The sequence below is a fragment of the Sceloporus occidentalis genome, unplaced genomic scaffold (genome assembly GCF_023333645.1).
Source record: "Sceloporus occidentalis isolate IW3139 unplaced genomic scaffold, rSceOcc1.0.p SCAF_2, whole genome shotgun sequence".
NCBI lineage: Eukaryota > Metazoa > Chordata > Lepidosauria > Squamata > Phrynosomatidae > Sceloporus > Sceloporus occidentalis.
The window spans coordinates 155,811,906-155,839,627 of NW_028316982.1; the positions used below are offsets into that span (position 1 = coordinate 155,811,906).

The window sequence follows — 27,722 nt, forward strand, 5'->3', positions numbered from 1 at the left end:
GTGTGTATGTATATATATAGTGGAGGGCCACAATTGCCACACAGCTGTGTAAATGTTGGGTTTGTAGCAAGATAAGGCACACTTTAGACTACATCCACACTGGAGGAATAATAACCCGGTTTGGCACCGCTTTAACTCGTTGTCTGGCTCACTGCTATGGAATTCTGGGAGTTGGAGTTTGTTGTGGGCCGGCCCCACAACAAACTCCAACTCCAAGAATTCCATAGCCTTGATCTAGACAAGGAGTTAAACCGCTGCCAAACCGGGTTATTATTCCTCCAGTGTGGATGCAGCGCTAGTTTATTTCACTTGTGCAATGGCGTCCCCTCTTTTTTGGAATGGTACGTCCCAGAGCCCATTGGCTGCCCCTCTCCTGGGCGTGACCAAAACACACATCCGGGGGGGGGTAGAGAGGCTCGAGTTCACGCTCCTCCTCCTCCTCCTCCCTGCTGGAACTCTGAAAAGCGGCCTCGTTTCCTGGGAGGAAGATTGGCCTCCCCGGCTCGCCGTAGCCGTAGCCTGCAAGCCGCGTGAGCCAGAAAGAGTGAGTCCTCCTTGGCCGCCCGCCGCGGTGGTGGATTGGAACGTCCACGCTCGCGGGATTCGGAGACGTCACAATGGCTCAGAACGTTCAGAACGTTACGCTGTCTCTCACGCTGCCCATCACTTGCCACATTTGCCTGGGAAAGGTAACAGAGGATTTGAACTCGCAGCCTTTGGAGGGCTCCAGGGGGTCGGTGCCCCTGATCTGGGGGCTGGAGGGCAAGGTTTATGAACCCAGGGAGGACCCCTCCCTGGACCCCTCCCCAGCCAAGGCATTGCCAGCCTTTGTCCCCAAATCCCTCCATGATCTTGCCTCTGGTTCCCTGCAGAGAGTGGCAGAGGAAGGGAGGCCTTGGATAGACTCCCTGGCCTTTGATGCTCATGGCAGCCTCATAGTATTCTCTCAAGAGACAGGAAATGTGGCTTGGACCCCTGGCAGTCTGTAGCTGAGAACGTGTGCTGTGTGCCTCCAAGTCGGTTCCAGGTTATGGGGACCCTCAAGCGACCCTACCATGGGGTTTTCTTGGCAGGGTTTGTTCAGAGGGGGGTTGCCAGTGCCTTCCTCTGAGGCTGAGAGAGTGTGACTTGCCCAAGGTCACCTACTGGGTTTTGTGGCTAAACTGGGATTTGAACCCTGGTCTCCAGAGTCATAGTCCAACACTCAGACCACTTCACCATACTGGCTCAGATTGATCTCCTAGGTTTTTATTAGCTTTGCCACTGAAGATTTTAAGATGGGTGCCAGTAACACGGTAGGCCAGGTAGCCTGGAAGGCAAGGCCAGGCAGGCTTACATTCTCCTATGGAGAGCCCCAGGCTCTTCACACACACACACACACACACACACACACACACACACCCCTTCTTGAAGCTCCTGTAGTTTCTTCATTGACTGTTTGTTCTCTGCTTGAATAAACTGAGAAGTTCAGTGTGGATTGAGCTACACGTCTAAAACTCATCCTGACTTGTGGTGATTTCAGTTTTGTGACCTCGCTGTCTTCCGTTGTCATTCTTCCTCTGAGCTCCCACTTTGGCCTTGTGTTTCCTGTGATACCTAGTACACTTCGAATAGATCTGCAGTTTTGTTTTCTGTGGCTTGTGATCAGGAAGAGCCCTGTAGCAGCTTCTGGTTTTTTGCTTTTCCTATCCTCTGCTAGAATCACTTGGTGCTGGTTATTCCTTACTCCTGGTCCACCATTTAGTTTTATCTGCACATAATTTGAATGGTGAAACATGTTGCTTGGTAGAATATTGTGTGTGCGTGTGCATGACTTTAAGTTGCCCAGGGCTGCATCCAGACTGCAGAAATAATCTGGTTTGATCCCACTTTTAAGTGCCATGGCCCCATACTATGGAATTCTGGGAATTGTAGTTTGCTGAGCTTGGGTTCAAACCAAATTATTTCTGTAGTCTGTTTGCAGCCCATAGTGACCCCATGGATTTTACAGGGTTTTCTTAAGCAATACTCAGAGACGGTTTGCCATTCTCTGCCTCTGAAATGTAGCCTAACAGCACCTGGTATTTATTGGCTGTCTCCCATCCAAATACTAACCAGGGCTAATCTTGTTTAGTGTCCAAGATCAGACAGGATCTGATGCCTTCAGAGTACATAGGCCTTGCCCAGCCTGGTCTAGAGGTTTCAGTATAGGACTAGGACTCTGGGGATTGGGTTTGAATTTTCCATTTGGTCATGGAAACCCACTGGGTGACCTTGAGTGAGTCACACACTCTCAGCCCTAGAAAACTCTGTGATAGGTTCGCCATAAGTCACAAATGACTTTAAGGCACACAACAACAATATTACAAGAGTATATACTCTCAGCCTCGGAGGTAGGCAAATACAAACCCCCTTTTAATAAATCTTGCCACAAAAACCCAATGATAGGATTACATTAAGGTGTACATAGGTCAGAAACAATTTGAAGGAACACAAAAACAGATATTGTTGCGTGGGAATGGGATTAAATGGCCATACACTCCATTTGGTGCTGATGTATTTATTTACTCTTGCCAGTTACATGATAGCTGGTGGTTCACATGTCAGTGCTCCAAGCATAGAATGTGAACTTTAAAAGAACTATCCAAGGTCCTGGATGTTTGTGTCAAAGTTCTGTCAAAGTTAATCGCTTGCAATTGGAAAACTACTGACAACCAAAATATTAGCTGATGGTGTGATGAGATCTTGCTGTACTGGAAGGACTAGTGCAACAACTTAAACAACTGAATGCAGACACAGATAAATTTACAGAAATTTGGTTTCTTTTTATTAGCCATACTCATAGCGTATTGTAGAGGCATGTGGAAGCAAACTCCCACAACCCATGGGAACATTTGGAATGATGCACTTGTCTGAAGTACATTAAAATTTCAGATGATACATTGTGTGTGTTGCAACGTGGTCTACACACCACAGCATTGATTGTGCCTTGCCATTTATTCATTTTCATACTTTTACTTCTTGATTCTCATTTAATAGCAATAGCATTTGCATTTCTATACTGCTTATCAGTGAACTCAGCACTCTCTCAGCGGTTTACAGTCTGTAAGCCAATTGCCCCCAACAAGCTGGGTACTCATTTTACCAGTCTACGAAAGGATGGACAGCTGAGTCCACCTAGAGCCCTAGGATCGAACTCGCAATGTTGTGGTTGCAGTGCCACAATTTTTTTAATAAAAAAAATCAGATTTAAATCTAAGTGCAGATTCATTTCCAGGGGTCTCATTGGGGGATGTGCACCACACCGTGTGACACGCCAGGGGGCTGTACACCTGATGGGGCAGTACACCCATTGGGAATGGCGCGGCTGCTGGGCAAGAGAAAAGGGACGTCGCCCTGCTTTCTCACTCCATCAGCAGCCATGTCAGACCCTAAACAGGTTGTTCGGAGGCCCTAGCACAGCCATTAGCAGTGGTCTGGCCAGGTAGTAGGTGGCCTACCAAGAGGTAAGCAAGCAAGGCAACAGGAATGAGATCAGGTGGGGCAATCCACCATCTCCTGCAGCTCTTTCTGGGCACCTGCACTAGGTGACACCAACTACAGTGTTTATTCCCCACTGACAGGGGAGTCACCAGCTGACACTGGTTAGGTTTGTGCCCAGCCTTTCCTCCTATGAGCTCAATACGACATGCATATCTTTCCCCCTACATACTTTATATACTATCAGCCAGAGAGAAAATGACTGCCCTGACCTTACTGAATAGGTTTCATGAATCGTTGGTGGCTTGAACGTTGAATTCCCAACCCCCAATCCCATACTTTCATAAATGCTAAAAATGTGGTTGTCATATGCTTGTATATCTCTTTTACAAGAAGAGTGATTAGAGTAAGGCAGTTGGGAATAGAGTCAACCTAATTCCCTCCTTTCACAGTTATTATACATTGTCTCTTTCTTCTCCCCCCCCCCCCCCCCCAAACACTGAAAGCTTTTTATAAGATAGATAACTGCAACTAAACATGCTTATTGGGAGTTATGCCATCAGGTTTTTCCTATCCTTCAATGGAGCATACTTCCTATCAATATTTTAAGGGTAGCAACTTTATTCTTGCTTGTGATCTGAATCATGAGAGTCTTCTGAACTTGATAGCAGCATCTGAAACTCTCAGATGTTCCTAAGTGCTGATGTGCTAACTTTGGTTGCATCTGCACTGTAGAAATAATGCAGTGTGACACTGCTTTAACTGCCTTGTCCCCATCCTAAGGAATCATGGCATTTGTAATTTTTTCTGGCACCTGAGCTCTCTGATAGGAGACTAAATATCTCACAAAATAACAAATCCTGGAATTACATAGTATTGAGCCATGGTAGTGAAAGCAGTGTCAAACTACATTATTTCTGCAGTGCAGATGCAGCCTTAATCTGTTTTATTGCCCGTTGGCATGCAGTTATTCAAACCTGATATCCCTGGCCAAAATAAAATCTATTTTGCATATATGTGAGGCCGATTGACCTTTTGATAGCATGATGTTGCCTATCTCACACAGGGGATTCTTTTGGAGGATCATTAAAATGAGGAGGGGGAGTTCTCCAAAGGTAGCAGGGGCTGATATTGATAACCCTTTCCTATAGGTTGCACCAAGAATTACACAGTATAATTTCTGATCATCATTTAGACTGAATTTTAGCGCTCTCTCTCTGTGCTTTTGGGCTGGGTTCCCCCCCTCAAAAAAAAAAAAAAATAGGAGTTAAGGATAGGTGAGTGACGTAGACTGTTTCCTTTTTTAATGGTTTTGGGGGCCTTTGGGGCAGTTTTCAGGTGAAAATTACCTGAAAATTTAATACATTTTTAAAAATTGCTCAGTTGTTGGGATTTGAGGTCTGCCAGAGGGCTTTGATGGTGCAAAAGAGGGTTCAAAGCTTGCTTGTAGCTATATCTTGTCCCTCCCCCAGCACAAAAAACACCTCTGCCCCTAGTACGCTGTGACATTGCGCGCCGCACCACACGGTGCACAGCATCACAGTACTCCCTAGTAATGCATCTGCATGATGCAGGGCCAAAGGAGCACCGTATAGCCACAGCACCACATTTATCACACTGTTTCAGGATGCAAAAAAGGAGCCGCAGCCCTGATCCAGCAAAAATGGAGGCGCCTACAGGCAGCCCTCAGCCTGCTCCACATACAATATTTTCTACATATAGGTTGAATGAATAGAGTGATAGAATGTTTCTTCATGTTTTTACACAATCCCCATCAGACACACAGTGTCTTGAGGGAGATGCCTTTCTGTGTCCTGGTCCCATATGGCTATCAAGGGACTTGTGAATAAGACAATCTTTTCCTAGTCCTCTGTGTGAACCTTTGCATTTGTGTCAGACTCAATACAGTGGTAAACACTGAAAATGTATATTTCAGCTTAATATACTTTGATAAGCCCAATTCTTATCATTATTGCTTTTTCATAATGGTGTTGTTATCGTGCTGTCAAGTCGTTTCTAATGTATGACTGCTCTAGCATGGGGTTTTCTTTGGTAAGACTTGTTCATAGGCTGAGAGAATATGACTTGTCCGAGGTCAGTTATGTCCGAGGGTTTCTATGGCAAAACAAAGATTTGAACCCTGGCCTCCAGCATTGTACTCCAGCACTGAAACCACTATACCATGCTAGCTCTCATTTTTCCATATAAACTGAATTGTATTTCCCAAGTGGTATCCCTAATATCAGTACTGGTAGAAAGAGGGCTTGTCCTTCACCTCATTTCTTGCTTGCATCCCCCTGACCCCAGTTCTCATTACTGTGAGATACTAAGAACCAGAGAAAGCCAGTTGTTTTCCCATTTTTGTCAAAAAACGACATCCCAGCTTTCTCCCAATTGGAGAACCAAGTCTGCTCATCATACAAGTTTTTTTAAAGCCACAATTAAACAATGGAAAATGAAAACTTTTTTTTAAAAAAATCAACATAAAATGTAAAATGGCTTATGTAAAATGGCAAAATCAAGGTTTTCTTTTTGTATTTTTGAGATGGATATTTTCAAGCAGTGGATGGTTGAATCTGTTGATTCAGAATCTGTGGATACAGTGGAGCAGCTGTAATTCTCAATGTTCTGTAGTTCTAGATCAGGGGTGGGCAACTGTGGAAGGCTAGGGAGCTGCATTAAACCTCTAGGAGACTTTGGAGGGCTGCACCTACTCGGGCAAACTAAGTGAATGAATAAATACTGTAAATGTTTTATTCCTTAATGCCTTTATGGGACACTTTCACCATGCTTTGGGGTTCAAAAAAAGCCTAAATTGGTCCAGAATCTGGCATAATGTGGTAGAAATGTACCCCTTGCCTTCAGGATTACATTTTGGAGCATTTAGGGTAATTTTATTTTGCCAAAATTGTTTTTGGTTCCCAGGGACCTACACTTGATGGAAAAGATGTTGCTGGACTGCTAGTCCTATTAATAAGCATAGCGAACAGGGAAATACCATGGGACTTGCAATCTGACAATATCTGGGTACTACACATTTTCCCCTCCTGCTCCAAATGGGGAAACAACCATCCTTTCCTTTTTTGTAGAGATTGCCATGTATCTTTTACTTAGAACACTTGGACTATTTAAAACAAAAAGATCAGAAGGTTTATGTAAATATCAAGTGGCAGCAAAACTGTAGACACAGGAGTGCCAGTGCTTCAATCCTCTGCTCACATATTTGGATGCAAACATCATTCAACTTCAGGAAGGCTTGATGCCAGATGAATATGGAAAGGAATAGGCTTTCCAAGTCTTTAAGATACACATCACCTTAAAAGCAAGGGAAGGCATTTTTGTAACAGATCAAGGAATTCATTGGCTAAAATATTGGCAAATAAAAGAGGATCTAAAAAGAGAGATGGAAGCGCAAGGAACAGAAAGTAAAAAAGACAGATTTTGATGGAATAATTTTAGGTGACAGAAAACAATTAATTAAGAAAACTTAATTTTTTTTATTAGAAATGGAATTATTTGAAGAAACAGTCAAAACAGATATGATTAAGTGGGCACAGGACACAGGAAAGGAAATACCTCTTGTTAGTTGGGAAAATGTTTGGAAAAGAAACTTACACTTTACGAAATGTAATAATTTAAAAGAAAATTACTACAAACCTTTCTATAGATGGTATATAACCCCAACTAAGATAGCAAAAATAGGTAAACATGGCAATAAGAACTGTTGGAAATGCAATGATAAAGTGGGGTCTTTTTACCATATGGGGTATAAATACAATAAATAAATAAATATGTGGTGGCAGTGTATCAAAGCAAAAACATTTTGGAAAATGATACACAAGGACATGATAATGACATTTAAAAAGGATATATCATTAAGACCTGAACTTTTTTTGTTAAATGTAACAGATATAATTCTTGATAACCTAGTTCAGGATGAAGTGACTGTATTGCTTTACATGATCACTGCTGCCCGAATAATATAAGCAAAATATTGGAAGAAGTAGATGAATGGATCTTAAAGCTGAATGACTTAGCCATACTAAATACCTTATCAATGTATAATAGCAATAGAACAACCAAACAGTACAAAGAAAAATGGAAAGAGATAGCAAAGCTGTGGGTAAACAAGACAAAATCACAAATATGAAAAATTTGATTTAGTTTAATATTCTTTACTAATCCAGGATTAGATTTAAGTGCGTTGCCAGTAACATGGAAGTTGTAAAAGTTGAATTAAACAAGCTGTATTTGAATCACTGAGGACTGTTACAGACTGTCAAAATAAAGCTGCTTCGGGTCTCTTTGGAGGTATGCTGTTTAAATGATGCATGCATCCTAAGAATCCGGAAGCTGCACCAAAGCTGCGCTCCAGTGCTTAGGAATGGAGTGTGGCTTTGGCGCGACCTCCGGACTCTTCGGACCCATGCATCATTTAAATAGCATACCTCCAAAGAGACCTGAAGCAGCTTTATTTTGGCAGTCTGTAACAGGCCTGAGAGAGAGAAAAAGATACACACCACCCATATTTACCTGCATTGGCCCTTGAGTAAAGTAAAAACCTCCACATTTGACTTAAGTCTATGACAGGTATGTTTGAATCAATTAGGAATATATATATATATATATATATATATATATATATATATATATTAGAGCTGTCATCTGATTGTCAGTTTCAGTTGCTTATTTAATCTGTGGAAATGCGCATATTTCCAAATTCTGAACATGGATGCATCTTTAAGAAATTAAACGAACCACAAGAACTCTTCTTTTGGAAGCTCCCTATTTATTGAAAAGCATTTTAAACAGCTTAAATGCCTAACAGTAGGTAGAAATAAAGAAACTTTTTGAAATAAAAGCAAAAGAAAAGGCGTAGAGGCTGAGGTTTAGCAATGAGAACTCTTGTTTACTAAACTGTATGTCATGACTCACTGTTAAGAGGAAAGGCCAGCATTTGTGTGTGTAAAGGGGCTATGCACCTTGTTTCAAAGATGAATCATTACTTCTTCAGGCTTCCAGGAGTAGATGTTCTCCTTTATTTGAAAGGGGAAATATTGGCACAGGTTTCACAGCAACATGGATCAGGGCTGCATGTAGCTTAGGTTCTGTGTGTTGCCCACCCTGTCTTAATTTGTATTGTTCCCCCACCTGCCCACTGATTAGTCTTAATTTGCTGAAACCATTGTTCTACTGGTTAAAATTTGCAATCTTAATTAAAAGTGTCTGTTTGTCTTAGAAAATTGCTTGGATCCTCCTGAACAATTATTTTTGTTCAAAGTGAATGGACTTCCAGATGTCCCGGGTTTATTTCTCTTCATTGAAACACTGAGCCAGCTGGAAACTATGGCTAGGTTTATATTTATGTATGTTAAATTGATATCACACCCTTGATATGTAAATCTGAGACATTAAGGGAACAGCGACCTGCAAGCAGTCCCATCCTGGCACTAACTAGACCCAGCTTAGCTTCCATGAGGTTGGTGTGCCTTCAGACTAACCTTTGGTTAATTCTTGTCCAAGATTCCACCTGAAGTAGAGAGCATTGTGTGAATATGCTTGTCACTGTCTTATCCTGGATATTGACTTTTTCTGTCCACTTGAAAGAAGTATTTTTAAATACTCTTTTTAGAAAAACTCACCTGGTGCCAACTTTTTCTCCTGGTCCACTTGAAGACTTCCTTTGCTTAGGTGTACTTAGCTGGATTTATATTCAGCTGGACTTTATTAATGTGCCCCTATTGCATTGCTGTGTTCTTTTTTTACTGTATAGGACCTCCCAGAAGTAGTCAAAATCAAGCATCGGTACCTCAGTCTTGTGCTTTGCCACATAGCATTCAATGTTCTGATATGCACTTGTATGCCGTTCAGTGGGCTTTGGAAGACTCGTGGGGGAGTGTCAGAGCCTGGAAAAGTGTAGTCTGGCAGTGAATCTTCCTCTGAGTTTGAATCTCTCTGTAGTCAAAACTTCACTATCTGTGCATGATAATATCAGTAGGCTTGTTTCTGAGGGAGAGAAAAAATGGAAATGGAAAGTGTCCTGGATGAAATCATAACTGGTTGGAACCCCTAGCAGGAGCATGTCACACATTAATATTTTGTGACAGGTCTAGTATGTCTCTCCTTAACCAGGCAGACTTAAGAAAAACCTTTGAGTGCTAACACCCTACAATTGAAAGATTGAACATCCTTATATTCATAGAATCATAGAGTTGGAAGAGACTAAAGGGCCATCCATTCCAAGCCTCTTCCCATGCAGGAATACACAGTCAAAGCATTCCCGGCAGATGGCAATTCAGCCTCTGTTGAAAAATCTCCAAAGAAGGATTCTTTACATCCTCAACTCTACATACTCTGCCTGTAGTAAGAGAGTATATTAGTGTCTGAACTTCAAGGGTTATTTAGAACATTAATTTCTAGATATCCTACTTCAGGGATGAGCAACTGAAGTGGTTTAAGGCTAACACTCAGCCTTAGGGGTGGGCCATTGACTCAGGACCACCTACCGAAAAGCCAAAAAACAAAGCAAAAGAAGAAGGGGCTAGAGGACCATTTCTGGTTTTTAAATTTGATGTTTTTAGATGGTAATACAGTGCAGAATGACCCTAGAAGGTTTTAACAAAAGGTAAATTGCTACTCCTGGAAACTTTCCGAAAAAGGGCAGTGTAGAGAATAGGCAGATTTAGGCCAGGCTAGCAACCAGTCAAGAGTCAGAAGGCTGGCTGGGAGGAGGTGAAAATTCCTTTCCGTTAATGATAGTCAAAAAGGCAGATAAGGTCTTGTTGAGTCCAGAGAGGGATGCATTATTGACGGTTCCAGGGACGAACTGGGTTAAAGTCCAGAAGTCAGGGACTTGTAACCAGTAAAGAACTCCAAGTGAGGGGGGTATTGTAGAGAAAGATCCTGTGGGATACAATCAGCCTGAGAGACAGGGTTATTAATTAGATTTAAGGAAAGTAAGCCAGAAGGAGGACTGTGTAACTGTCCTTGAGAACAGTAACACAGATACTCTGAGGAGAGTGGTATACGGAAACTGTCATTGTGACAGTTAAAACTAAGAAGCCAGTAACACAAATGAATGAAACAACAATTCCTTTATTTACACATAATTAAGTATAATTTGTTTGGAACATCTGTTTAATAAAGTTTGGATATTATTTTAGTAAAAGCATGCCTGCATTTTGAATATACATCCATGTTACCAATATCACTCCTTTTAGAACAAAGAATTTAAAAGGGTCTGTGTTAATTTGGTGGCAGCGGTGGGCTAAAAGGCCCAATTGTGGTCACCAGGAAAATGTGTGTCACAGGCAGTCTTGAGGAATCCGAAAGGGTTGAGGGATGCAGAACCAACCTTGGGGGTCTGCATATGGTCTTAGACTTAGACTTTTCCTATCTCTGTCCTACTATAATGAAGCCCAAATACACTCGTCTCTTCATATTTGTGGCTTTGATATTTGTGGATTTGGTTATTCATGGATTTGATTAATATGCTCTCTCTAGGAATATCTAGGTCCTCCAGTGCAACTTTATGGTCAACTTTAAAAGTTGCACTGAAAGACCTAGAAATTCCTAGAGAGAATACTCTACTAGGCATTTGTAGTTCCTCCGGTGCAATTCTGTGATCAGTGTCTCTCAGATGTTGACTACAGAGTTGCACTGGAGGACCTAGAGATTCCTAGAGAGAATATATTAATCAAATCTGTGAATAATCAAATTCCTAGAGAGTTATCCTCTCAGGTAAAATCATGGATTTTTTGTTATTTGAGGCTTTTCCATATTCATGGGGGTCTTGTGCCCCTAACCCTAGCGAATATGGAAGGACATGTTTATATTTGATTAAAATTGCTGGAGTTTCCCTCTTTATAGAATAAAATTGGAAGAGACCACAAGGTCCATCCAGTCCAACCCCTGCCATGCAGGAACTCACAATCAAAGCATTCCCAACAGATGGCCATCCAGCCTCTGTTTAAAGACCTCCAAAGAAGGAGACTGCACTACACTCTCAGGCACGAACAGCCCTTACTGTCAGGAAGTTCCTCCTAATGTTGAGCTGGAATCTCTTTTCCTGTAGCTTGCATCCATTGTTCCAAGTCCTGTTCTCTGGAGCAGCAGAAAACAAGCTTGCTCCATCTTCAAAGTGACACCCCTTCAAATATTTAAACAAGGCTATCATATAACTCCTTAACTATCTCTTCTCCAGGCTAAACATATCCAGCTCCCTAAGTCTTTCCTCATAAGGTATGGTTTCCAGACCCTTCACTATTTTGGTTGCCCTCCTCTGGACACGCTCCAATTTGTGAACATCCTTTTTGAATTGTGGTGCCCAGAACTGGACACAGTATTCCAGGTGACGCCTGACCAAGGCAGAATAGAGTGGCACTATTACTTCTCATGATCTAGACACTATATTTTATTGATGCAGCCTAAAATAGCATTGGCCTTTTTAGCTGCCACATCACACTGTTGACTCATGTTCAACTTGTGGTCTACAAGGACTCCTAGATCCCTTTCACACATAGCCTTGTTAAGCCAGGTGTCCCCCATCCTATATCTATGCATTTCATTTTTTCTACTTAAGTGCACTACCTAAGTCCCTACCTCCATCTGTGATTTCTCTTGTCTCTTTATTTTTTTGATAATTTTATATTATTTTTAAGAATGCAGCTAGCCACTGAGCAATTGTATTGACTAGTCATTTGTCATTGGAAGGCTAATATCAATGCAAGTAAAAATACTACACTGTTCTCAACCCAATGCCCAGTGTTGGAAAAATTCCTTCCACTTTTTTACACTTTGCTGCTGGCATGTAGCCAGCAGAATATTTGTAAGAACTGAGGACATTGGAAAAGTTATTTTCCTGGTGGTGCTTGGACCTTTTGACACCTCCTTCCTGGACAGTTCCAAATTCAAAGGTAAACACTTTGTAAGACAGACATGTGCAGCCCTGTCCACTTTAGCTGACAGCTTTAGGATTCTCAGAAACCATTACTGAGGTCTATATATATTTGTATTGGAAAGAGTAACAGAACACAGTATCTGAAAACATCATGATGATGATGATGATGATGATGATAGTGATAGTGATAGTGATAAAATATTATCATCAATTTTCAGACATTGTGGTTTCTAATTTCAAAGCAGAACAGAGTTTAGAATTGCAGATTACCAGAGGCCTTGAAAGACTTCTTTACAGAGACCAAAAGAAATGTTTTTGTGGTAGGCAAAGTTAACATGAAATACAGATTTTTTTTTTATCCTTTTCAGTTCATTATTGAATCCCAAGGCTTTTCAACTCCAAGCAGAATTTTCAATTAAAGAATGGTCTTCTTAGTAATATCTTTTTAGAAACCTATTTCAGTAAACTGTTTGGTCCTTTAGGAAAATACATAAGTATCTTGTTAAGATACAAACACTAAAAACCCAATCCTCTGTGGTACAGCTGTTTTTATTTCTGCCTTTTGTGTGATACAGCCTGTTGGACTTGCTAAGTATCAATGCACAGAACATCTCAGCAGGGTTGATAACACCTCTTACCCTTCAGGGAAAACTTTTCTCACTTTTGTCTACAAGAAGAAGAAAAAATGTTTTGAGGTTTTACCCTGTGGATTTTTCAGTGCTGAGCTGCGTTTTGAGGCCACTGACTACAATCTTTTATCTTAAGGGTTGTGCAGATCTTTCATAGAAGCTGGGTTTCAGAAAATCCTAGCATTCATTTATTTTCTACAAGGTTCTAGTCCTCAGCTTGATGCCCACTCCAGAAGCGAAGCTGTGATTTGCTACTGTAGTAAAAGCAATAAAGCACTCAATGCCATCTTGAAAGAACTATTGAATTTTAATAGACATTGCCTAGATTTTTCTAGCACTTGAAAGGGTGTGTCAGATGTTCATGTTTCTTAAATGGCTCTTTGGATCAAAGCACTATTTACATTCCTCCTGTTATTGTACCTTCTTATCCCCATATCCACCACTTCTTTTTTCTTCCTTAATTTAATTGTACAGTGTATGGAAATGTAAGAATGCTGTTAGAAGCATGTATGCCAAAAAAAGATTGTTAAGGGATGTTGAACCTTTGGTCCTTCAGATGTTTGGAGCTACCCAGCTCATAATTTCTTACCTTCAACTATGCTGGCTGGGGCTGGGAGTTGTCCAAAACATCTGAAAGATGTTGCCCTGTTGTGTGAGATTTATGTGTGTGTTGTTGATTTGTGTGTGTGTGTCATATGCCTACAAGTCATTTCCGATTTATGGTGACCCGCCTAAGGCAAACCTAAGATGCAGTTTTTTGGCAATATTAGTTCAGAGGAGGTTTGTCATTGTCCTTCTCACTGGGGTGGGAAAATGGTAAATCAGGAACTACTGGTAGATCTGAGTGATTTGCAGTAGACCAGCAAGGCTTTCTAGCACCCAGTTATTTTAACAGTGGCTTGGTTTTCATGTCATGCTAAGCCAGGCAGAGGCGTCACTAGCATTGGCATCAGCATCACCCGGTGTGGTAACTCATGGTGTCACCCCTCAGTTGGCCTCCCATACCTCTCCATAGAAAACACTTAGCAATGTTTTTGTACTAATGTTGCTCATAAATCATAATTCCTGTATATCACTGAATGTAATGGCAATAGTTGTGACCAAACAACTAGAAAATTACTTTTTTAAAAAAATGAAACAAATTTAAAACTTGGGGCCTTGCCTTTTCTTCCCACTGAGCCTCACTCTACTCAGCCCATCTCTTCAGCATTTTAAAGAGATGCAGGTGAATGCCACAGCTTATTTTTGCCAACAGGCAGATGTGTTGGGCAGCAATGGTGTCACCCTAAGGGGGTTTCACCTGGTGTGGCCCACACACTACATCGCCTTAATGACACCCCTGAAGCCATGGATCTTTGGGGAGTCTAACTTCGCATGGACAAGCAGCAGGCTGGTGCATATGGTTCTGATCCACTTAAAAGAGGAGTGACAGTAGGATTTTTGTCCATAGTTTGTTTTGTGAAGTGTGCAGATCTTACAGCAGCTTTCTCAACAAACTTGAGAGAGAAGCCTGGGAGGAGGGGGAACCCTGGACTAAACTCACACAGGATCCTACTGCTTTCACCATAATTTGCAGTCCACATCCTTTTTCTGCTCTGCTCCACCCCCATGAACTCTTAAAAAGCTGCATGGGAGGGCTATAAACACTTTGTGTCATGGAAGATTCTAGCAGGAGGGGAGAGGAAAAAGTCACAATTGTTGTAGGCTGCAAAGTGGTCATTGTTGTCTGCCTTCAAGCCATTTCCAACTAATGATGACCCTGTCATAAGGTTTTATTGTTAAGATTTGTTCAAAGCAGGTTTGTTCTTTGCTCCACAAGACCTTGGCTAAATCCAAATGTGTTACAAAAACAGAAAGAAAAAAAAGAGTCCCCACTTCGTTAAGAAAGCTTGGGGTTAGTTAGCAGTAGCTGTTTGTGTATGACAGTTTAAATATTTTTTAATTATGATTTTGTCTCCCTTGCAAGGTCCGTCAGCCTGTCATCTGCACCAACAATCATGTCTTCTGCTCCATTTGTATAGAAGTGTGGCTGAAGAATAACAGCCAGTGTCCTGCTTGTAGGATCCCGATTACCCCTGAAAATCCCTGCAAAGAGGTCCTAGGTAAGATAACTCTTCCCTCACAAACATCCCCACCAAATACATGCCAGACCCTTTTGTGCCTCAAGGTAGAGATGGAAGAAGTTATTTTCTGTCAAGAGCTGCTTGCCCTGCTTCATGGGATGTAAGTCACAAATGAGCAGGTCAGAATCAAACCTGGAAGCTACTCTTTTCTACAAATTGTCAGACATTCCCTGCTCTCTCCAAATCTCTCTCAATCTCTTTCTGTACTAATACTCTAAGGCTTCGGTTCACAAAATCATAGAATCGTAGAGTTGGAAGAGACCACAAGGACCATCCAGTCTGCAGGAACTCTCAAAGCATTCCTGACAGATGCCCATCTGGCCTCTGTTTAAAGATCTCCAAAGTAGGAGACTCCACTACACTCCTTCTAATGTTGAGGTGGAATCTCTTTTCCTGCAGCTTGCATCCACTGTTCCGGGTCCTGTTCTCTGGAGCAGCAGAAAACAAGCTTGCTCCCTCTTTCATATGGCATTCCTTCAAATAGTTAAACAGGGCTATCATAACACCTCTTAACCTTTTCTTCTCAATGCTAAACATCCCCAGCTCCCTAAATCATTCTTCATATGGCATGGTTTCCAGACCCTTCACCATTTTAGTCGCCCTCCTTTGGACATGCTCCAGTTTCTCAACATCCTTTTTGAATTGTGGTGCCTAGAACTGGACACAGTATTCCAGGTGGGGCCTGACCAAAGCAGAATAGAGTGGCACTATTACTTCCCTTGATCTAAATACAGTACTATACTTCTATTGATGCAGCCTAAAAATGCATTGGCCTTTTTAGCTGTCTCATCACACTGTTGACTCATATTCAACATGTGGTCTACTTGGACTCCTAGATCCCTTTCATTATCAAAGGAAACACAGGAGGGTCTCAAAAAGAAAACGATAGCCAACAAATTCAGGAAAAGCCACACAAGGTACTAAATTTAATATTAAAAATGAATAATAATAATAATAATAATAATAATAATAATAATTTTATTTGTATTTTCCTGCCTCTCCCAGGTGGATCGAGGCGGGATTACAACCCAATACAATATACAAATGCAAATCACAACAATAAAAACAGCAATATACTACAATAGAATATAAAAACAGATAACAGTTAGTAACTAAAGAACATATGGAGTGTAACTACTAATTATATAATGAATTAAAATTACACAAACCAAAAAAAATCAAAATAAGTAATAATTATATAACCATATACAGAAAGTAACAAACCATGTTTTGCAAAGTTGACTTTACTGACCACTACTTGACTGAATTAAATAGGCTGTAGTGACATATATGAGTAAGGTTGGTGGCAGCATACACTACTGGATGAAAAGCCATTACGTACTGTCAATTCCACTCACGAATGAGTCTTGAAGTCTGGACTATTATGGAAAATAATTGGAAAAAGTTACCTTTTTATCTTTACTGAGGAAGCATTTTTGAAACTGCTTAAGAGCTCCAGAGATAGTTGTATATACAACCACATCTTTTCAATATATCTTATTATTCTTTATGCAACTCATAAAACTTTCTATTGAAACTACTAAAGGCATACTTTATGAACATTTCTTCAGGCTTGACACCTGAGGAAGTGAAGTAGTGTTTACTCCAGCATACAAGATGAGGTTGTTGTGATAGAGACAATTCTCTGTGAAGTTGGTTTGCTTATTATTCAGCATGATGCCTAAGGAAGTGAAGTAGTGTTTACTCCAGCATACAAGACTTGAAGTTGTTGTGATAGAGACAGTTCTTTGTGAAGTTGGTTTGTTTGATATCTGAGGAAGTGAAGTACTGCTTACTCCAGGATACAAAACTTAAAGTTGGTGTGGCAGAGACAGTCTTTTTCATGGACTTCTGTTTAGCACTTTAACAATTCAGTCAAGTACTGGTATTGTAAATACTATTTGTCAGTAAAGTCAATTTTGCAAAACAATGTCTTTTATTTTCTGTATATGATTATATAATCGTTAGTTTCCTTCCTGATTTTTTTTTGTTTCTGTAATTTTTGTTTATTATATAATTAGTAATTATTCTCTGTATATTCTTCAATTACTTTTTGTTTATTTTTTATATTATATTTTGTACTTTGTATGTTTTTCTCCGAGTTTGTTAGGTATAGCTCCCAATCCAACATCCCCTTGCCATAGCATAAATATCCACATGCAGACCTATGCTATGCTGAGCCATATAATCCCCACCACCACCACTGCCTGTCCCCAGCCCATGACTTACTACCTCACACAGCTATTCTGTGCTTTGCAGCAAGCTAACAGGATTGGAGAAGCATCTAGCTAGCTCCGCACAGCCAGACGTAGAATGATAACTTAAGTGCTGAGACCCCTGGAGAACATCAGTGCTGATGACACCATTGTGCATCTGGCTATGTGAAGGTAGCCAAATGCTTCTCTGATCTTGCCTGTTTGCTGCAAAGTACAGAATGGCTGTGTGAGCTGGTTTTAGGGCTTTACAGTAGAGGTGGGAGGGGGGGATTTGGACATTGTGTAGGAAGGAATGGAATATTATGCCATCAGCTTCTGAAAAATAGAGAAACACATGTTTACTCACTCCTCTGGATGTCCCAAAATGAATTCAGCCCCTGTCTGTATCTTACACATGCACCACATCTTTTCTTTCTCTTTCCCTTTAGTTGTCCCTCTTTGTGCATTTGAGCTCTGTCTGCACCTTTATTTTCTCCATGTTTTCTATACAGGCTGGGCTGTTGGGAAAGGAACAGATTCCTGTGAGCAGAATTGCAAAGAGAGCCTTTAAAATTAAATGGAAGGCCCTGTGAAATTGGGCTGAGATTTGCAGGTTTCCCACCCCTACTCTAAAGAGTGGCATGCAGTTTGCAGAACTTGTTCCCATGCAGTCCTGATTTACTTGGTTAATTCTAGAATAGGCTTACTGTCATAAAACATGTACCACCCATGTCATTGCCCTTGAAATAAAGTCACAGCTTGTACTCTCTCACTTAACTGTGGAAAGAATCACAGCTGTGGTTAGGATAGCTGTGACCTGAAGGATAAGGCTGACTTGGTAAGTAGTCATTAGAAAAATGTGTCCTTGTCTGTGTGGCTTGTTGGTTTTTGAAGTAAACATTGCTGGGCAAACTTTTTTTGTGTCACTGCAGGAGGAACAAGCGAAAGCAATCCAGTGTTTAGCCCCACGATCAGGAAACAGCTCCGCAAAACAAGGCTTGAGATACTGCACAAAGAATACGAGGTAGGAGAATGTGCAGAAGATCTCATATTGCAGTGTTTCTCTTGGAACATGGTATCTCTCCTTCTTCTTCCTTCCTCCCTCCTTCCAGCTGTTAAAGGTCTTAATAACTTTGGGTGCATCTTTGTTGTTATATGCTTTCAAGTCATTTCCGACTTGTGGCAACCCTAAGGCAAACCTATCATGGGGTTTTGTTGGCAAGATTTGTTGAAAGGAGGTTTGCCATCTACACTAGAAGTAATGCAGTTTAACACCACTTTAACTGTCACGGCACCATCCTGCACCATCCTGGGTTTTGTAGTTTTCTGAGGCACCAGTACTCCTTGACAGAGAAGGCTAAAGACTTTGTAAAACTATAAATCCCAGGATTCCATAGCACTTAAAGTGGTGTCAAACTTCATTATTCCTACAGTATAGATGCACCCTTTGTGTCAAAGAGACAGCACTTGATGGTCCAGATCCTTCTACTCAAGAGCTGTTTCGCATGATGCAAATGGACTATGCAGGACGCCTATTAGTACGTTCTTGGGTGTAAATTAGTGGTGGCAATCAGTGACCCTCCCAAAGTGATTGGACTGGAACTTCCAGGAGCCCCAGTCAACATAGCCAGTGGTGCAGAATGGTGATTGCTATAGTCCAAACAAAAACTGAACAGCTATGGAATTCCCAACTCTGGTGTAGAGGGCCATGTGAAACAACAGTGCACAGATTCTTTAGGGAAAAGATGAATTACTGTGTATAAACAGGTTTATGTGGGCTAGAAGAAGCCAAGCATGTTGTTCTTCTGTGTACCTGTGGAAACATACAACTACATTACTGATAAATACTGTGGTAGTATATTGAGGTATTTAGCAATAAACAGACAAAAATTGCTGACTGTATATGAGAAATAACATTAAACAACACTAAAAGTGGAAAAACATCTAATTGAAATAAGAGCATAAAATAGAAATAATAGAAATATCATAAAAGCATTGTTATGTGGTTGTTGTGTGCCCCCAAGTTGTTTCTGAGAGCCAGCGTAGTGTAGTGGTTTGAGCATTGGACTATGACTTGGGAGACCATGTTCGTATCCCAGCTCAGCCATGTAAACCCACCAGGTGACATTGGGCAAGTTACACACTCTCAAGATCAGAAAACCTCTTCTGAAGAAACTTGCCCCATGATAAATTTGCCTTAGGGTTGCCATAAGGTACACAACAACAAGATGAACCTATCACAGGGTTTTCTGGGACTCACCCAAGGTCACCCAGTAGGTTTCCATGGCCAAGCAGGAGCATCAAACCCTGATCTCCACAGTCATAGTTCAACGCTCAAACCATTACACAACACTGGGTCTCTGAATACTAATACACTACAACTCAACATGGTGATCTGTGGACCAATGCTAGTCCTTGAGCTCACCTTCTTTCCATGGTGAATTTCCAGGAAAGAAAGAAAAAGTTATAGTCAATGGGTGCAAATCTGATGCCAGTCCCTGGCACACAGGGGAAAAAAATCCCTGCTGGTCCACCACATCAGATAAAAAGCACTGACCTAAATTAAATATAGAATAGGCAATGGGAGACAAATAAGCAAAGCAAAGTACAAAAGCAATAAAGCAGTAGAAAAACTAAGATTATACTAGGTTTCACATGAACTATAAGGAGAATCACCTCACATAATTGCAAAGTTAGCACAGTAGATAAGGATGATGGTAAACAGTTAACATGAAACAGGATATATATATACACATACACATACATACATACATACATATGCCAGGTTGAATACCAGTTTTGGTGGGAAAGACAGGTATAAATAAAATTAATAATAATTAGTTCTTGTTCGGAAGTAGCTCCTCTTCAGAAAAAGTGAAGCTTGTCAATGAACTGGCAAAACACACAGTCACAAATAAACCAGTGGGAAACCAAAGGAAAACAACCACTTGCAAATTACAAAAAAAACCAACACAAAATTGACAAAAATGTCAACAGTTGCTTAACAAAAGATAAGTATGAGCAGAGTCAAAATAGATTTGTCTTCCATTTTTGAAGTAAAGCAGCTGGTGAGAGTGTTTGGGCAGCAGGAGTTAGTAGTTATCATGTAAAAGGATATTTCCTAGGCTGACCATATGCACCGTTTTAAACAGGACATACCATTTTTTTCATATTTTCAGGTCTCCTGTTGTTTTAATATTAATGCCAATTTTGTCCTGTTTTCATGAAAAATGCCCTTGAAGATCCTTGTTTGAAATTGTGTCTATCCAAAAAAAAAAGGGGGGGGGAGGAAACAACCACCCCAAAACAAAATAAAACAAATATTGTGTCATGGAGTGCGAGAAATTTTATGATGAAGTATTGAAAGACTGAAATTTGCTGCATAGGAATACTTCATCGGATAAATATTCATGGTATGATTGTGGTTTAATACAGTCCCCCTTTACATTTATCTAAATTTTTGTATGAGTTCTGTCAGTGAAGAATAATTGTTAGCTCAATATGTGTATGTAATAAAACTTGTTATCATCTTATGTTTTCATCTTACCTGTCCCATTTTTGCCATCCCAGTGTCTTATTTTTGTCTCAAGGAAATATGGTCAGCCTAGTATTTTCAGAATTTCTGTCTTGGTGGAGGATTGGACTAAATCTTTTACGTTCCTGGCCAACTCCTTAGGTATAATTAAACAGTGTAGTTATCTCTCAGCCTGTGATGATGTTGTGTATCTTTTTCTCCCTCTTGCTGCCACACAAAAAAGGTACTCAGATTCTCACACAATTGATAATGGTTTGTTTCATTCTGAAGGATGAGATCGAATCTCTGCAGAAAGAGGTGGAAGAGGTGAAAGAGAAAAACTGCAGCTTGGAGTCCCAGCTCAAATCTGTCCTGCAGCCCTTAACACTGGATGTGTCTGACAAAAACCGGGAGAGTCCTCAACTCTCAGATGAGGAGCACAAAGTTGATCCTGAGACTTTGGCAACGTGGACTCAGAAGCTTCAGGCTGCAAATGATATGTATGAAAAAGCAAAGGACGACATGGACAAGTTAACCGAGGTAATAAATGTCTGCTAAACTGATCGGGCAGCCATCTAAATATTTAATTTTTAACAGGCAGGGGAAAGAGCTGTTTGACCTTTGAGAAATTCCTGGATACTCCAGAAAGCAGAATAGGGCTGGAATACTGGGTGATTGACCTTCTGCTATTTAAAGGTAAAGGTAAAGGTAGGCCCTTGACATGAACATTTAGGCATAACCGACTGTAGGGGGTGGCGCTCATCTCCATTACTAAGCCGAAGAGTCAGCATTGTCCAAAGACAATTCCAGTGGTCATGTGGCTAGCATGATTCCACCGAACGCTGTTATCTTCCCACTGAAGTGGTACTTATTTATCTACTTGCATTTGCATGTTTTCGAACTGCTAGGTTGGCAGATGCTCAGGCTGGTCATGGGAGCTCACCCTGTCATACAGCACTTGGGCCTCGAACTGCCAACCTTCTGATCTTCCAGTCATCAGAAGTGGCATCTTAACTACTAAGCCACTGCATCCCGCACATTTGACTATTTGGCCACAGTCAAATACTCTATAAAATCAAGAATGTTTCTGTGCAAGTGACAGATTTTTGCCTGATAAATGTTCTTTAGCAGAGCTTGGAAGAGTTACTTTCTGGACTAGGATCCGAATGGGCCATGCTGGTCAGGAGATTCTGGACATTGTAATCCAAAACAGTTTTCCCAAGTTTTACTTTTTTGTCCTGAATTCCCCTTTCTCTCCCCCCCCCCCCCCCTTTGCAATCTAAGATCAAACATCCACTGCCTTAATGTTTTGGCTGCATCTGCACTGCAGAATTAATACAATTTGACCAATTAACTGCCATGGCTCAATGCAAAGGAATTCTGAGATTTGTAATTTTGTGGGATATTTAGCCTTCGCTGTCAGAGAGCTCTGGTGCAACAACAAACTACAGATCCCAGAATTCCATAGCATTGAGCCATGGCAGTTAGAGTGGAGTCAAAGTGCATTAATCCGGTACTGTAGATGTAGCTGTGATCTCTCAAAAGCTTATTTTTCTCCTTCCCAATAGCCTTGCACAACAAGAGATCCTCTAGATGTTTTGGATTACAGCTTCCAGAAGCCCTAGTAAACGCTATCAATGGTCTGGGAAGTTAGGAGTTATAGACTAAAATTTCTGGATAGCATCAGGCTTGGGAGAGCTGGCCTAACTTCTACCTGCCATGTGCAGGAATGAACAAGAATAGTAACAAGTTTGGTGTGTTGCGTAGAGTTTTTATAAACTTATATGTTATCCTTCACTGAAAAGTGATAATTATTTCCATGAAAGGCTGAAAAACTGGATTGAAAATGCCACTGAAGTAGATTTTTAAGCTACATTAATAAATAAACTGTATGGTAAAAGCAGCAATTACAGGCTTCTGCTCCTCAATACTGTACTTTAACAATAGTGACAACAAAATCTCTTTTTCCCCCTCCCGTTAAGCTGCTAAGACCAAGAAAGCTTTGTGGGCATGGAGAATCGGGTATATTTATCATTTTGTAAATCCGTATACTCAGAATCACCTTGTTCAGCAATTCTGCATCTCTTCTCCTGAGTTGCTGTTTTGTACCTGGGACTTCGGACAAAAGTAGCAGGAGAGGAAACAAAATGTGTTTTGCAAACCTCAGCCTGTCCTGGCATTACAGTAGCCTAATGGGTTGTGATAGCAAATGCATTCATTCCTGTTCAAGAAGACCTGCAGTTGGTTCATAAGCCTGTGTCACAGAAGCCTGAGTCTGAATGTCTGGGGAGAAATCTGGATTAAGGAGGCACACCCAAGACTATATACCTGCCACTTTGGGGAAGTGTGCAACCCTGTCTGCCAACAAGCTGACTGCCTCTTCTCCAGACAAACAGACTACCACTAACACTAGCCTGGTATACAGGGGGTTAAGTTCCAGGGGTTGGACGACTTACTTTTTGGGGCTACAGCTCTCAAAACCATTCAGCTACTGCCCATTCTGACTGAGGGATTCTGGGAACTGCAGTCTCCCCCCCCTTTAAAAAAATCCCTTTTCCAAACTCTGGAAGAATGTTCAGAGTGACACTGGTAACCATGACATTTACAAAGAGCACAGTTTATCTGGACTTCCAGAGTTAATTTTATGCATTGTTATATGAAATACTAAAATCATCTTAATGTTTGGATACTTTGGCAATGTTTGATCAGCCATCTGACCACTACTACCACCACCTCCTTCTTCTCCTCCTCCTGCCCCTTTTGGAAAACCTATAGCAAAACATTGACTATTTGTGTCACTACCCTTTTTGGACAACCTATAGCAAAACATTGACTATTTGTGTCACTAATTGCCTGTTTTGTCATTTTTTGCCAATCCAACAGCTGTTAATTGTATTAGACTGGCTTTTCATGCCCTTTCATTCTACCAATAATCTATGCAATATATCTGATAGTCATCCATCTGATTTACAGATGTTGTTCAGTTGGCTGGAAGAGGTCATACATCCTTGCTTTCACTGGCTGATTGAGAATGTGTGAGCTGATACAAAAGTTTGTGTGTTTCAGGGACAGAACTTTAAAAGGTTATTTTTTTGGCTCCACGCTGAGCCATCTAGGGGATTCTGGGAATTATAGTCACCAAAATAACTTTCCCAAGCTTTGCAATGAAGCACAGCATCCATCCATTCTGGAAAAGGTATTGTTTTTAGAGTCCAGTTCTTACAACCAGTAGATACAGGTGGTAATGTTTGTATGGCCTATACCACCAAGCTTGGGGTAATGGCTAGAACCCTGTCAGTGTATTGTGCCAGTGTAGCTACACCAGTATAGGCAGTGGTGACATAATGGCTCTGAAGGAAGCAAAACAAAAATAACAAAAAATGGAAGTCAGAAATCAAGCAAAACTGAAATGTTTTGAAAGCTTATAATTGTAGTCCATCTATATAAATAAAAATGTAAATGTTTGTTTGTTCAAAATCTTAAATCTCCAAAGGTTCTTCACCAATTGGTTTGAAATTTTGACACAATGTTCCATTCGAATACACACATGTTTTTATATACAGTACCTAATAGGTTTTTATATATAGATGTCACACCTGTGACAGGTAAAAATATGTTTTAAAAAAACCAGCGCCATCTGTTGAACGTAACAGTGACACCACCCAATGGATATGTCATTTCAATTTAAGAGATTGCAATTCCCAGTCCGATTGGCGTTTGCAATCACCATCAACAAAGCTCAGGGCCAATCTTTAGAATTGTGCAGTTTAGATCTAGACATGGATTGCTTCTCACATGGACAATTATATGTTGTGTGTTGTAGAGTCGGCAAACCAGACTATCTCTATATCTACACAGACAATGAAACAACAAAAATATTGTATACGTACAAGCATTGTGAAATTACATATTTTAGAAACGTGCGCTTTCTCTTTTCTTTCTTTTCCATTTAACCAAACTGAGCCACAGCAACGCATGGCTGGGTACAGCTAGTATAGTATAAATGAGTATACAGTTGGCCCTCCGTTTTCATGGGGGATCCATTCCGGAACACACACATACACACACAGACACATGCAAAAACGGAGCCTCACGCATATTCAAGCTCATAGGCTTGAATAGGGCGCTGGGCAAGCATGTCTTTAGAAGTAACTGAGGTCGCCCCTCCGTGCATAAGCAAGGTCGTGGATCTCAGATCCACGAGTTAGGAGGGGCAACTGAAATTACAAAAACATAATTATAGAAAATAGCATAAGGTAACTGAATAACAAGGCCACTAAAATATATATTTGTATACAAAACCAGTACAAAACATAGATATAAAGTGTGGTTATTAAATATTATACAAACATTGCACAAAACCATCAATATACAGGTTGAGTATCCTTTATCCCATGCTGAAATTCAAAATACTCCCAAATCCAAAATAGTGCATATGAGTCACTGAAATAGAGACACTTTTGCTTTCTGATGGTTCAGTGTACAGTGCGCCCGCGCCATACGCAGGCGTGCCATACGTGGCCTTGAGCATATGCGCTCAAGCCGCGGGGCGGAAGGGGCAGCGAGTCCCATTCAATTGAATGGGCGTGCGCGCCCGTTGCTCCCCGCGCGTGCCTGCACCGCCGCGCACGAGCCCCATTGTTTCCAATGGGGCTCGAGCATAGGCGGAATTCACCTTACGCGGAGGGATCTGGAACGGATCCCCCGCGTAAGGCGAGGACGGACTGTACATGAACTTTATTTCATTCACAAAACTATTAAAAATATTATGTATAAAATTACCTTCAGACCATGTTTATAAGGTGTTTATGAACCATAAGTGAATTTTATGTTTAGACCTTGGTCCTGTGTCCATTATGTATATGCAGATACTCAAAAATTCAAAATCCTTCTGGTTCCAAGCATTTTGGATAAGGGAGAATCAACCAGTATTGCAAAAATATAGTGTGGCACTAGAGAAGGAGACAGCTTGGAGCCAGCAAGTTTTATCTGCCTTTCCTTGAACTATTGAAAAGAACCTCCACTACAAGGATAGTGTACCAAAAGGATAATGGCCTGGGAGGGACATGTTGAATCATTATCATACAAGAAGAGGTCTTAATATTTTTAAAAAATACATTCAGGAAGAGTTGTTCCCTGATATGATATGTATGTTTGTGTGTATGGCTTTGGGGATGGCATTCCAACTTCCCATTTGCTGCCTGCAGGTCAGTGGCCTAAACCGTGAATGTGAAATATTTGTTTTGTATGGATGGGTCTGCAGTTCTCTGCCAAACAAATACAGTCAGGTGTCAGCCGCATACACATAAAATTAACTTTCTACTCGGTTCTATTTTAGTCTCAATTGAGGACATATGGAATCATGTGAGGCAAAGTTAGACATGACAATTTCATCTCACACAAAAACTGGTGGATCACCAGGAAACTTTTTCCAGTTTGCCGGGCATCATAGTCATAGCTAAACATGTTGTGCCTGAAACTTTCAAGATGTTGGACTGCAGCTCCTATGATCCCTTACCATTGGCTGTGTTGATGGGTGTTACTATCTAGCAACATCTGTAGGGCCACCCACTTTCCAAGCCAATTTTAAGCAATGAAACAGGACAATAGACTTAAACTGTAAGCTGTCTAGAATCCCACTTTTGGGGGGAAGCAAAATATTGCCATCATCATAATTGGCGGGGTTTTCTTGATTTACGGTTGTCCTTTCCAAATATCTTGGACTTAACTGGCTTGGGACAATGCCATTCAGTGAGACAAGAGAGTCTGTTAATCAAGAGGCTTATTAATAGCAACATTCTGGAAGCAAGAGAAATGGCAAATGAGTTGTCATCATGGATTTCCTTTGCATTCATTTGAATCTGTCCTTTAAAAAAATATGGAAAAGCCACTGGGCAGTCTTATAGTCTGGTTGGGAGAGTAAAGAGGCTGTTCAACATTCATTTTGCTGATACCTGCACATTGTAATGTTAATGCATTTAAAGTATTTAGTCATGTGGAGAAAGGGGGGAAACATGGAATTGCCATTAGTATATCCCCCTTGATGACTGTCAGACTGAGCTAACACGGCTCTGTTTATTTCCCTGGATAGAAGCCTTGCGGCGTATTTTGGGAATATAAATTAAAAATGTCTGTTCTCTCTTTGGTTTTTGCAAGCCATTTCCCAGGGTAATTTTTAAGTGGTGTCCCTGTCTGGTGGAGTGTGGTAGGGGAGGAGGGAAGGCAGCTTGGGTTAACTGTTGCTATTTCAAATATGTCATTTCTTCTTCGTGGTCTCTGCGAATCATACAAATGGGTTTTACTGCGCCTGCGCAGTGCTGCTCGGAACCTTCTGGAATCACTGGGCAGAGTTAACTCTGCAACATATTGAAACTTTTTGGCGGTAACTCCGCCCACCCGTTATAAGGCCCCTGCCTTCCCGCTCTTTTCCCCAGTTCCTTTTTTCCGCCGCGCTCGCTGCTCCTAGGAACTTTCGCTTGCTCTTGGAATCACTCTCGTTTTTTGACTTTCGGACTGTTTTCGACTATTCTCTCTCTCCCGCCCCTGGTAACTCGGACATTTGGACTGTTTGACTTCGGCTTTGGATCTCCCTTTGATTCGCGAGATGTCTCCCCCTTTTAAGAAATGTGACATCTGCAGCGGAAAGGTTCCTGTCCAGGACCCCCATTCTTCTTGCCTCTTCTGCCTGGGCCGGGACCACGACCCTAGGGTCTGCAGCCTCTGTAAGTCCATGTCCTCCCAAGCCCGTAAAAATCGGGAGTCGCGGCTTACGTCTGCTATTGCCCAGGGCAAGATCAGGGAAGGGGACCCTCGCCCGGCGTCAGCTCCTTCTGCCTCGGCTCCACCTGCCCAGGCGCGCAGCGGCCCTTCCAGCGCTCCTCCTTCTACTTCTTTGGGGCAGGA

General features: G+C 41.2%; 1 protein-coding gene across 1 annotated transcript in view; it reads left to right on the forward strand.

Moving 5' to 3' along the window:
• Positions 1-464: 464 nt before the first annotated feature.
• OBI1 (ORC ubiquitin ligase 1) overlaps positions 465-27,722 on the forward strand; it is a 49,653-nt gene continuing 22,395 nt past the window's right edge. Inside the window, exons 1-4 of the mRNA XM_089511184.1 lie at positions 465-689; positions 14,954-15,089; positions 18,238-18,329; positions 21,111-21,359. Of these exons, the coding sequence (XP_089367310.1) occupies positions 618-689; positions 14,954-15,089; positions 18,238-18,329; positions 21,111-21,359 (549 nt within the window). The 5' untranslated portion in view covers positions 465-617. The remainder of the gene's footprint in view (positions 690-14,953; positions 15,090-18,237; positions 18,330-21,110; positions 21,360-27,722) is intronic.